General features: G+C 44.8%; 1 protein-coding gene across 1 annotated transcript in view; it reads right to left on the reverse strand.

The window, feature by feature from the left end:
- The window catches only part of si:ch211-214p13.8 (uncharacterized), a 43,367-nt gene extending 30,285 nt beyond the window's left edge, over window positions 1-13,082 (reverse strand). The window contains exon 1 of the mRNA XM_055636641.1: window positions 12,558-13,082. Coding sequence (XP_055492616.1) covers window positions 12,558-12,648 — 91 coding nt within the window. The 5' untranslated portion in view covers window positions 12,649-13,082. The remainder of the gene's footprint in view (window positions 1-12,557) is intronic.
- Between the last annotated feature and the right edge of the window lie 437 nt (window positions 13,083-13,519).

Here is a 13,519-nt window from a genome sequence, read left to right on the forward strand (position 1 = left end):
AAATTAATTGGGAAATTTTTACTATTTATATTTAATAATTACCTTTTTATAATTTTAGTTAGGATAAGCACTGCCTACCTTGCCTACCCAGACGGCACATGCCTGGCATACTCTCAGTGACTGATGTACTAGGACACCCGGGTCTCATTGTACTTCCCCTTTTCCTAACCAGACACCATGCAGATAATAATCTGCCTTCCCGTTCTTGCCACCAAAGTGGATAACCTCACATTTATCCACATTATACTGCATCTGCCATCCATCTGCCTACTCACCCAACCTGTCCAAGTCCCTGCATCCTCATAGCATCCTCTTCACAGTTCACACTGTCACCCAGCTTTGTGTCATCTGCAAATTTGCTAATGTTACTTTTAATTCCTTCATCTAAATCATTAATGTCTATTGTAAATAGCTGCAGTCTCAGCACCGAGCCTTGCGGGGCCCCACTAGTCACTGCGTGCCATTCTGAAAGGGACCTGTTAATCCCTACTCTTTGTTTGTTGTCTGCCAACCAATTTTCTATCCATGTCAATACCTTACCTCCAATACCATGTGCATTAATTTTGCCCACTAATCTCCTATGTGGGACCTTATCAAAGGATTTCTGAAAGTCCAGTTACACTATATCCACTGGCTCTCCCTTGTCCATTTTAATTGTTACATCCTCAACAAATTCCAGAAGGTTAGTCAAGCATGATTTCCCCTTCATACTATAAATCCATGTTGACTTGGACCGATCCTGTTACTGCTATCCAAATGTGATGCTATTACATCCTTGATAATCAACACCAGCATCTTCCCCCCCCACCGATGTCAGGCTTACTGGTCTATAATTCCCTGCTTTCTCTCTCCCTCCTTTCTTGAAAAGTGGAATAACATTAGCAATCCACAGGAACTGATCCTGAATCTATAGAACATTGGAAAATGATCACCAATACGTCAACAATTTCTGGGGCCACCTCCTTGAGTACCCTGGGATGCAGACCATCAGGCCCTGGGGATTTATCAGCCTTCAGTCCCATCAGTCTACCCAACACCATTTCCTGACTAAAGTGAATTTCGTTCAGTTCCTCCGTCACCCTAGGTCCTCTGTCCCCCAGTACATCTGGGGTATTATTTGTGTCTTCCTTAGTGAAGACAGAACCAAAGTGCCTGTTCAACTCATCTTCATCTGATCTGAAGTGCCTGTTCACTCTCAGCAAACCCTCATGGCTGGACACTGGTCAGAAATCACTTCGCATCTGGCCCCATTCCCTCGTGCCCTCAGTGTTCCACCCTCTGCATGGCGGAAGGAATGGCATGGCCTTGATTGACCACTCCTCCTGCATGTTGTTCAGCTGCAGCACAGGCCCCCAGTCACTGGGAACATTGAGGTGGGGCACTAACCTGAGGATTCACCTATTATAGACACAAAATGTTGGAGTAACTCAGCAGGTCAAGCAACATCTCTGGGGGAAAGGAATTTTGGGTTGAGACCTTTCTTCAGACTGAGAGTCGGGGGTGTTTAGAGATACAGTGTGTAAACAGGCCCCTTGGCCCACTGAGTCTGCGCCGACCAGCGATCCCCGTACACCTACATTATCCTACACACACAAGGGATAATTTACAATCTTTACGGAAGCCAATTCACCTACAAACTTGTACGTCTTTGGAGTGTGGAAGACAGTACCTGCCATTCTGAAAGGGACACATTAATCCCTACTCTTTGTTTCCTGTCTGCCAACCAATTTTCTATCCATGTCAATACCCTATCCCCAATACCATGTGCTCTAATTTTGCCCACTAATCCCCTGTGAGGGACCTTATTATAGGCTCCCTGAAAGTCCAGCTACACTACATCCACTTGCACTCCCTTGACCATTTTATTTGTTACATCCTCAAAAGAATCCAGAAGATTTGTCAAGCATGATTTCCCTTCATAAATCCATGCTGACTCGGACTGATCCTATTACTGCTATCAAAATGTGCCGCTATTACATCTTTGATAATCGACTCCAGCATCTTCCCCACCACCGATGTCAGGCTAACTGGTCTATAATTCCCTGCTTTATCTCTCCCTCCTTTCTTGAAAAGTGGGATAACTTTAGCTACCCTCCAATCCACAGGAACTGATCCAGAATCTATAGAACATTGGAAAATGATCACCAATGCGTCCATAATTTCTGGAGCCATCTCCTTGAGTTCCCTGGGATGCAGACCAGCGATCCTCGTACACCTACACTATCCTACACACACAAGGGATAATTTACAATCTTTACGGAAGCCAATTCGCCTACAATTTCCAGAAGATTTGTCAAGCGTGATATTCCTTCGTAAATCCATGCTGACTCGGACCGATCCTGTTACTACTATCCAAATGTGCCGCTATTACATCTGTGGGATTTATCAGCCTTCAGTCCCATCAGTCTATCCAACACCATTTATTGACTAATGTGAATGTCCTTCAGTTCCTCTGTCACCCTAGGTCCTCTGTGTCCTAGTATAGGTCCCTTGCAGTCAGAAACAGGTGAATTGATCATGGGGAACAAGGACATCGCAGACCAATTGAATAACTACTTTGGTTCTGTCTTCACTAAGGAAGACATAAATAATCGGCCGGAAATAGCAGGGGACCGGGGGTCAAATGAGATGGAGGAACTGAGTGAAATCCAGGTTAGCCGGGAAGTGGTGTTAGGTAAATTGAATGGATTAAAGGCCGATAAATCCCCAGGGCCAGATAGGCTGCATCCCAGAGTACTTAAGGAAGTAGCCCCAGAAATAGTGGATGCATTAGTGACAATTTTTCAAAACTCTTTAGATTTTGGAGTTTTTCCTGAGGATTGGAGGGTAGCTAATGTAACCCCATTTTTTAAAAAGGGAGGGAGAGAGAAAACGGGGAATTACAGACCAGTTAGTCTAACGTCGGTAGTGGGGAAACTGCTAGAATCAGTTATTAAAGATGGGATAGCAGCACATTTGGAAAGTGGTGAAATCATTGGACAAAGTCAGCATGGATTTAGGAAAGGTAAATCATGTCTGACGAATCTTATAGAATTTTTCGAGGATGTAACTAGTAGAGTGGATAACGGAGAACCAGTGGATGTGTTATATCTGGACTTTCAGAAGGCTTTCGACAAGGTCCCACATAAGAGATTACTATACAAACTTAAAGCACACGGTATTGGGGGTTCAGTATTGATGTGGATAGAGAACTGGCAGGAAGCAAAGAGTAGGAGTAAACGGGTCCATTTCACAATGGCAGGCAGTGACTAGTGGGGTACCGCAAGGCTCAATGCTGGGACCCCAGCTATTTACGATATAGATTCATGATTTGGACGAGGGAATTGAATGCAACATGTTCAAGTTTGCGGATGACACAAAGCTGGGGGGCAGTGTTAGCTGTATGGAGGATGCTAGGAGGCTGCAAGGTGACTTGGATAGGCTGGGTGAGTGGGCAAATGCATAGCAGATGCAGTATAATGTGGATAAATGTGAGGTTATCCACTTTGGTGGCAAAAACAGGAAAGTAGACTATTACCTGAATGGTGGCCGATTAGGAAAAGGAGAGATGCAACGAGACCTGGGTGGCATGGTACACCAGTGATTAAAAGTAGGCATGCAGATGCAGCAGGCAGTGAAGAAGGCGAATGGTAGGTTAGCTTTCATAGCAAAAGGATTTGAGTATAGGAGCAGGGAGGTTCTACTGCAGTTGTACAGGGTCTTGGTGAGACCACACCTGGAGTATTGCGTACAATTTTGGTCTCCTAATCTGAGGAAATACATTCTTGCCGTAGAGGGAGTACAGAGAAGATTCACAAGACTGATTCCTGGGATGTCAGGACTTTCATATGAAGAAAGACTGGATAGACTCGATTTGTACTCGCTACAATTTAGAAGATTGAGGGGGGATCTTATAGAAACGTACAACATTCTTAAGAGGTTGGACAGGCTAGATGCAGGAAGATTGTTCCCGATGTTGGGGAAGTCCAGAACAAGGGGTCACAGTTTAAGGATAAGGGGGAAATCTTTTTGGACCGAGATGAGGAAAATATATTTCACACAGAGTGGTGAATCTCTGGAATTCTCTGCCACAGAAGGTAGTTGAGGCCAGTTCATTGGCTATATTTAAGAGGGAGTTAGATGTGGCCCATGTGGCTAAAGGGATCAGGGGGTATGGAGGGAAGGCAGGTACAGGATACTGAGTTGGATGATGTGCCATGATCATATTGAATGGCGGTGCAGGCTCGAAGGGCTGAATGGCCTCCTCATGCACCTATTTTCTATGTTTCTATGTCTATGTTTCTATGTATATCTGACAGATTATTTGTATCTTCCTTAGTGAAGACAGAACCAAAGTACCTGTTCAACTCCTCTGAATCTGATCTGATTGACTGCAATGTGGCTCCAAAATGAGGAACGGTCACAGGCGGAGAGACTGGGAAATGATTTTGCACACTTTATGCATTTTAACCACCACTTTACCCACACATTTAAATGTCATGTAATGAACAAGGGGAAGGAGACAATTGGAAAAATAATTTGCTTCTGCATTTCACACGAGATCATTATGTTCACTCTCAGCAAACCCTCATGGCTGGACACTGGTCTGAAATCACTTCGCATCTGGCCCCATCCCCTCGTTCCACCCTCTGCATGGCGGAAGGAATGGCATGGCCTTGATTGACCACTCCTCCTCCATGTTGTTCAGCTGCAGCACAGGCCCCCAGTCACTGGGAAAATTCAAGTGGGGCACTACCCTGAGGATTCACCTATTATAGACTCAAATGCTGTAGTAACTCAGCAGGTCAAGCAACATCTCTAGAGAAAATGGATTTTGGGTTGAGACCTTTCTTCAGACTGAGAGTCGGGGGTGTTTCGAGATACAGTGTGTAAACAGGCCCCTTGGCCCACTGAGTCCGCGCCGACCAGCGATCCCCGTACACCTACACTATCCTACACACACAAGGGATAATTTACAATCTTTACGGAAGCCAATTCACCTACAAACTTGTACGTCTTTGGAGTGTGGACGTCACTACCTGCCATTCTGAAAGGGACACATTAATCCCTACTCTTTGTTTCCTGTCTGCCAACCAATTTTCTAACCATGTCAATACCCTATCCCCAATACCATGTGCTCTAATTTTGCCCACTAATCTCCTCTGTGGGACCTTATTATAGGCTCTCTGAAAGTCCAGCTACACTACATCCACTTGCACTCCCTTGACCATTTTACTTGTTATATCCTCAAAAAAATCCAGAAGATTTGTCAAGCATGATCTTCCTTCGTAAATCCATGCTGACTCGGACCGATCCTGTTTCTGCTATCCAAATGTGCCGCTATTACATCTTTGATAATCAACTCCAGCATCTTCCCCACCACCGATGTCAGGCTAACTGGTCTATAATTCCCTGCTTTATCTCTCCCTCCTTTCTTGAATAGTGGGATAACATTAGCTACCCTCCAACCCACAGGAACTAATCCAGAATCTATGGAACATTGAAAAATGATCACCAATGCGTCCACAATTTCTGGAGCCACCTCCTTGAGTACCCTGGGATGCAGACCATCAGGCCACTGGGATTTATCAGCCTTCAGTCCCATCAGTCTATCCAACACCCTTTACTGACTAATGTGAATTTCCTTCAGTTCCTCTGTCACCCTAGGTCCTCTGTCCCCAGTACATCTGGGGTATTATTTGTGGCTTCCTTAATGAAGACAGAACCAAAGTACCTGTTCAACTCATCTACATGTGATCTGAAGGACTGCAATGTGGCTCCAGAATGAGGAACGGTCACAGGCGGAGAGACTGGGAAATGATTTTGCACACGTTATGCATTTTAACCACTACTTTAACCACACATTTAAATATTGCGTGATGAACAAGGGGGAGGAGACAAATGGAAAAATAATTCGCTTCTGCATTTCACACGAGATCATTATGTTCACTCTCAGCAAACCCTCAAGGCTGGACACTGGCCAGAAATCACTTCGCATCTGGCCCCATCCCCCCGTGCGCTCAGTGTTCCACCCTCTGCATGGCGGAAGGAATGGCATGGCCTTGATTTACCACTCCTCCTGCATGTTGTTCAGCTACAGCACAGGCCCCCTGTCACTGGGAGCATTGAGGTGGGGCACTAACCTGAGGATTCACCTATTATAGACACAAAATGCTGGAGTAACTCAGCAGGTCAAGCAACATCTCTGGGGAAAAGGCATTTTGGGTTGAGACCTTTCTTCAGACTGAGACCGGATTCGGAATCGGAGGGGGAGTTGAAGTGCTGAGCCACCGGGAGATCAGGTTGGTTAATGCGGACCGAGTGGAGGTCCGCATTCCTTTCTCCTTTCTTCTCCCACTCTTCCTTTCTCCTTTCTTCCCCCATTCCGAATCCGACCTCTCTGTCCTGGGCCTCCTCCATGGCCAGAGTGAGCACCACCGGAAATTGGAGCAGCACCACCTCATATTCCGCTTGGGCAGTCTGCACCCTAGCGGCATAAACATTGACTTCTCCAAAATTCAGTAGTCCTTGCTGTCTCCTCCGCTTCTCAGCTCTCCCTCAGCCCTCGGGCTCCTCCTCTTCCAGTCTCCTTTCTTCTCCCCGCCCACACCCCCACCCTACATCCACCTCCTCAGTACTCCTACCGTTGTGTTGAAAACTGTCCAAGCGAAATATGAGGTGCTGTTCCTCCAACTTGTATGTGGCCTCACTTTGCTCAAGCTTCACCCATTTCTGACACCTGAGCCCAGCTTCCCCTGAACGAGTTACCCTAGTGATCTGGACTGGTACGTATTCCCCAACATCAGTAAAAATATCTAATCAATGCAGGCAGTGAAGAAAGCTAATGGCATGTCGGCCTTCATTGCGAGAGGATTTGACTTTAGGAGCAAGGAGGTCCTAACTGAGGGATGAGGAGGGGAGTATCTTTACGCAGCGAGTTAATGTGATCTTGGATGGATGGTGGAAGTGGATTCAATGGGAACTTTCAGGAGGGAACTGGGGAGATGCTGAAAAGGGGAGGAATACTGGGGAAAGAGCAGATACAAGGAACTGCAAATGCTGGATTACAAAATAAGACACAAAGTGCTGGAGTAACTCAGTGGGTCGGGCTGCATCTCTGGAGAACATGGATAGATGACATTTCAGGTCGGGACCCTTTGTCACTTATCCCTGATTCCAGAGATGCTGCTCTAACCACTGCATTACTCCAGCACCTTGTGTCATTTTTGGGGGGGGGGGGGGGGGGGGGGGGAAGAGCAGGTATGAGCCACTTTCAGTGAAGGTGGCAGGGCAGGTTCTGTTAGACCAGTGCTTATTATTCTGCAAGGGTGTGAAGAGTCCATAGGCCTCTGCAAATGGAACAAACAGCTTTTTAACAAAAAAACAAAGGTCCCACGCAGAGAGAGCTTCACAGGTTCCATCACACCCGGCCCAATCCCTTTGTGTTCTCATAGTCTTCACACTCACCCACGGCACCCACTGAACCAAGAGCTACAAACTGTCCTGGTTGCACCATGGACTTTGGGATTTTGCTTTGTTTCCCCACTAATATTGGGGTATTTTATTAGTCCTCTTGTTTTGTCTGCTTATTAAGTTATCTATTAAGTACTGTGTTTGCAGACCTGCTGTGCTGATGCAAGGAAGCATTTTATGGTTCAGTTTGGTACACCTGACACTTTGACCACTACATCTCACTGCTCACTGCCCCCACCTGCACCAAAGCCCAGGTAGCTCTATCAACTCAGGCAATTGACGAAGTTGTCAGAGCAAGCAGTCACCACATCATATTTTCTCAGAACCTTCGTAAGACTGAACCCCTCAATTAAATCTCCCTGAAATTTGCTGCTCTAATGAGAACAGGAACCCTCTCCGCAAAGCTGAAGACTCTAATCCTTGATCCCATTCTGGAAAACCTACGGCTTTATATTTTGGGAAGTGTGCAGCCTAGAATTGGACACGCTGCTCCTGATGGGGTCAAATTCTGAATTTTTTTAATAATAGTATTGCAGTTATTAGTTTATTGATTATTTTTATTCAAAACATATCTGTTTGTATTGAGTTTACAGGCCCTTTATGCTGCTGCAAGTAGGAATTTTATTGTTCCGTTGTAGCTACACACATCAATTAAACACTCTTGATTCTCATTTTCAGTTTAATAATAATAATAATAATAATAATTTTATTTATAGAGCACTTTAAAAACAAACATAGCTGCAACAAAGTGCTGTACATCACTAATCATTGACAAAAAAGTTAATACACACCAAAAATAACAATCAAAAGAAATAGTAGGAAAAGACACGTAAAATAAAGAAACATCAAAAACACCACAAACAGAAGCAAAGTCTCAGGCATGGTCAAAAGCCAGGGAGTACAAATGTGTTTTAACACTGGATTTGAAGATGGACAGTGAGGGGGCCTGTCTGATGTGCAACGGCAGGGTGTTCCAGAGTGCCGGAGCAGCAACAGAGAAGGCTCTATCCCCTCTGAGTCTCTGACTAGACCTCGGTACCTCCAGGAGCAGCTGACCAGCTGACCTGAGGGACCGGGCAGTAGCGTATGGGTGGAGCAACTCAGAGAGGTAAGGCGGGGCGAGCCCATTCAGAGATTTAAAAACAAATAACAGTATCTTAAAATGAACTCGAAAATGCACCGGGAGCCAGTGTAGGGAGGCCAGAATTGGCGATATGTGCTCCCTCTTTCGAGTCCCTGTTAAAAGGCGAGCAGCAGCATTCTGAACCAACTGGAGACGAGCCAGTGAAGAACGAGCAACACCAAAATAGAGCGCGTTACAGTAATCCAACCTAGATGTAATCCAGCCTAGTTTAGTCTCGTTTAGCGTGGAAACAGGCCCTTCGGCCCAACGAGTCTGCTCTAACCAGCAAACCCCGTACACATGCACTATCCTACACGATATGGACAATTTACAATTTACTGAAGTCAATTAACCTACAAACCTGTACGTGTTTGGAATGTGGGAGGAAACTGGAGAACCCGGAGAAAACCCACGCGGTTACGGGGAAAACGTACAATCGCTGTACAAGAGAGCACCTGCAGTCAGGATCGAATCTGGGTCTCTGGCGCTGTAAGGCAGCAACTCTACTGTCCTGCCACTGTGTCTCCCATAACCATGCGTTTACACTTTAACAGAACTTCCTTGCTTCGGTGAAGAATGCTTCTGTTTCCAGTAACACAGATTCTGCAAACTCTCTTAACCACTTCATCACGTCTTATCTACCTCCAAAACCAGTCGAATAATAAAAGGCCCAGATAGAGTGGAGAGGACACAGCTTCAGGATAAAAGGTCACACCTTTAGAATGGAGATTAGGAGGGATTTTGTTAGCTAGAAGGTGGTGAATCTGTGGAATTAATTGCCAGAGATGGCTGTGGAGGCCGACATTGGGTATTTTTAAAGCCGAGATATATAGGTTCTTGATTGGGCGGGGCGTCAAAGGTTACGGGGTAAAGGCAGAATAACGGGGTTGAGGGAGAAAAAATAGATCAGCTATGGTTGAATGTTGGAGTAGACTCGATGGGTCGAATGGCTTAATTCTGGTCCAATGTCTTATGAACTTACAAACCTCAAGAATTTGATCAGTCTCGTTTTAAACTGTTTGTCTGTGATAAGTAAACAATGGGAATGGCAATTGCTGAAAGACTTCCCATTGATATAGTTAGTAACATAGAAACATACAAAATAGATGCAGGAGTAGCCCATTCGGCCCTTTGAGCCTGCACCGCCATTCAATATGATCATGGCTGATCATCCAACTCAGTACCCTGTACCTGCCTTCTCTCCATACCCCCTGACCCCTTTAGTCACAAGGGCCACATCTAACTCCCTCTTAAATATAGCCAATGAACTGGCCTCAACTACCTTCTGTGGCAGAGAATTCCAGAGATTCACCACTCTCTGTGTGAAAAATGTTTTTCTCATCTTGGTCCTAAAAGATTTCCCCCTTATCCTTAAACTGTGACCCCTTGTTCTGGACTTCCCCAACATCGGGAACAATCTTTTTATTTAGGAAGGAACTGCAGATGTTAGAAAATCGAAGGTACACAAAAAAGCTGGAGAAACTCAGCGGATGCAGCAGCATCTATGGAGCGAAGGAAATAGGTGACGTTTTGGGCCGAAATCCTTCTTCATAGAAGCCCGAAATGTTGCCTATTTCATTCGCTCCATAGATGCTGCTGCACCCGCTGAGTTTCTCCAGCTTTTTTGTGTACCATCGGGAACAATCTTCCTGCATCTAGCCTGTCCAACCCCTTAAGAATTTTGTAAGTTTCTACAAGATCCCCCCTCAATCTTCTAAATTCTATAGAGTACAAGCCGAGTCTATCCAGTCTTTCTTCATATGAAAGTCCTGACATCCCAGGAATCAGTCTGGCGAACCTTCTCTGTACTCCCTCTATGGCAAGAATGTCTTTCCTCAGATTAGGAGACCAAAACTGTACGCAATACTCCAGGCGTGGTCTCGCCAATACCTTGTACAACCGCAGTAGAACCTCCCTGCTCCTGTTGATGCTGACTACATGTTTGTCGTAGTTGCACTAACTGTGTCGAGTCACGAAACATATTGTTTGTGTTAACATCAGCTAAAACATTTACTGCAAGTCACCTGGACTAAGACTAAATCTAAACTAGTTTTCAGAATTGAAAGGAACAAGAGTCCTCCTGCAAGATTGCAAAGTCTGCAACATATAACAACAATTACAGCACGGAAACAGGCCATCTCGGCCCTACAATGTCTTTGCTCTCAATGTAGAAATCAACGTTAAAGTTGAACTGCAGAAATTCCCAGACAACCAAATAGGGTCTGACTAGATTTTGAAATCTGAAGATCCTTTGGTGGTCGAAGTCAAGATGTTTTCAGCAGATAGATTCACTGTGTCATGCGGTTGTACAGCACAAAAACGGGCCCTATGGCCAAATGTGCCCTGTGGACCAAGATACCTCATCTACGCTAGTCCCACCTTCCCCTATTTGGGCCATTAGACTATGAGCCAAATGCCAGCGAGTGGTACTAGTATTTTCTATCCATGTACCTGTCCAAATGTCTATTAAATGTTATAGTAACTTAAATGTTGCTATAGTATTTACCTCAGAGATGCTTTGAAAGGAGATTGTGCCTCACTAGATCATACCTCACTATTTCTACGTTCAGTATCAGTGGGCGATATTCAGCATCTGACGGAATTGACCATGGTGTTTAAAAGGAGATTCTAAATGCTCAGCGAATCAAATAAATTACAGCAAGTCCGAAGGTTGTTCAGTCCCATTTGTATGTTCTTTAAATGAATCTGGGAACTTGAATCCCTTTCCTAATCACACTACAGGTGTCAGAGGTTATGGGGAGAAGGCAGGAGAATGGGGTTAGGAGGGAGAGATAGATCAGCCGTGATTAAAATGCGGTGCAGACTTGATGGGCCGAATGGCCTAATTCTACTCATATCACTTGACCTTATGACATTCCGCCTCAAATATTGATCAAACATATATTTGATTTAAGCCACAGTTTCTTGGCCCAGTGTTATGAGCCCTCTTTCTGAAACTAGTCCCTCCTTTCCTCTGCTGCTGGTAACTCAGACTGATTTTAGAAGATTGTATTTTCTTCTCTTGTTACCAGCAATCGCTAAGTGTTTAGAACTTTTGTTTGAGGGTGTTCGCGACTTTTATCAGGGTGGTTCTGGAGGTGGGTTTCTTCAGTTCAGGGAAGGTTAAGGGGAGATTTATTGGAAGTGTTCAAAACCAGGAAGGGTTTTGATCGTAAATAAGAAGAAACCGTCTTCAGGGGCAGGAGGGTGGGTGACTGGAGGACACAGAGTGAAAGTGATTCGCAGAAGAACCAGAGGGAAGAGGAGGGGAAAGATGAATTGCTGTTATACCAGGTATTAGCATGTATTGCCAGGAAGGGAGTTTAAAGTGGCTTTAAAAGGAACTTTCACAAAGAGTACTGATGAATACAAAAAAGGAGAAATTCATATATCCCCATGGAGAGTCAATCCGAGAGCAAACTGACGAGGAGATTCTTTCATCAAAGAGCCGTCCCTGGGTTGATGGGCCGAGTGGCCTTGCAATGATTCCAAAAGCAGTGAACAATTTTATGAACCATCAGCTCTCTGCCAGATCCACGATGGCAAAAAGCTTGTTTGTGCCGACTTTTTAAACATAACTCAGCCTGACTATAAATACACAACTGCATCCATGCCCCTCTCTCAATAACTCAGTTCTGTAGATAATGAGTTAATATTGATAGGTACTGAACTGTAACTTGTCAACGTGAGGACACAGCACGAGATGTTGGAAATTAGAATGGGCTCTGGGGAAGCTCAATGTGCTGTAAACCTTTGTAAAACCAGCCCCTCAGAGGGTTAAAGACATCTGCAACATTAAATTTATCAACCCGAACAGCCAAATCTTTCTCTGATATCGTACCTGCATGTTAAGACTTTTGTTATCTAGGATTACTGAATGAGTTGCGCCTGATGGCCTCGATTTATCCGTAACATTTCTGCAACATTCCTTGTTAATCAGGCTGGCAATATATATATTGGCCACCACAAAAACGTTTCTTACCTTGTAAATGCACAGTGAAGGGGAGCAAAGAAACGAGGAGGAAATGTTTCAAAGTCTTCGCAAACCACATTGTTCTTCGATAAACCATCATTCACCCATTAGACAGGTGTCCCGGGACCCAGATGCGAATGAAACTCTCTCCACACCGATTATTGCAGGCTGCTCGAGAGATCCAGTAGTACCTCTGTGTCCTAACATTGTACAACACCCCACTGCCAGTAACATGTGAGCAAGTTGCTCATCCCCACACCAGAAGTGACGTAACTCTGTGGTTACTTATGTAAATTGATATGCCTTGGGTGCCTGCGATTAAAATGATATTTGCAATCAGATTGTTTATTGTGATTAAAAATGCGTTTATTAATGATTTGGGAAACTCTCTTCATTGCCAGAACTAATTCTGTCTGTCAGTGAGATTGTGTAGCAACAAGGAACTGAAAATGCTAGTTATATCACAGAAGGACACGAAGTGCTGGAGTAACTCAGCGGGTCAGGCAGCAAGTCTGGAGAACATGGATGGGTGGTGTTTTGGGTTGAGACCGCTCTTCAGACTGAGATTGTGAAAGTTCTGACTGCCCTCTCCCTTTTAGCTCCATGTTCTCATCTCAGTATCTAAAGCCATTGGTCCACCTCAGAATCACTGCCTCTTGTCAGAGGTCCACTACTCTTCTGATTTTCTTGGCGTTAAAAAAGGGGCAAACCCTGACATGAATGTTCCTTCATGTTCAAGTATGGATAGTATTAGGCGTGATGGTTCACATAGACACGATGGGCCGAAAGCCTGTTTCTATGCTGCATAGCTCTGGGAAACCGCTCATGTTCTACTGGGAAAATACTTTCATTCATCCAATCAGTTCTTTTCAGAATTCTATTCCTGAAAGAGCCTGTGTTAGTAAAGGGGGAATGACCAATGTAACAGAGCAGATGACAATGCGAGACTTGTATCCTTTTGCAAACACACA

This window comes from Leucoraja erinacea, chromosome 6 (genome assembly GCF_028641065.1).
Source record: "Leucoraja erinacea ecotype New England chromosome 6, Leri_hhj_1, whole genome shotgun sequence".
Classification (NCBI taxonomy): Eukaryota; Metazoa; Chordata; class Chondrichthyes; order Rajiformes; family Rajidae; genus Leucoraja; species Leucoraja erinaceus.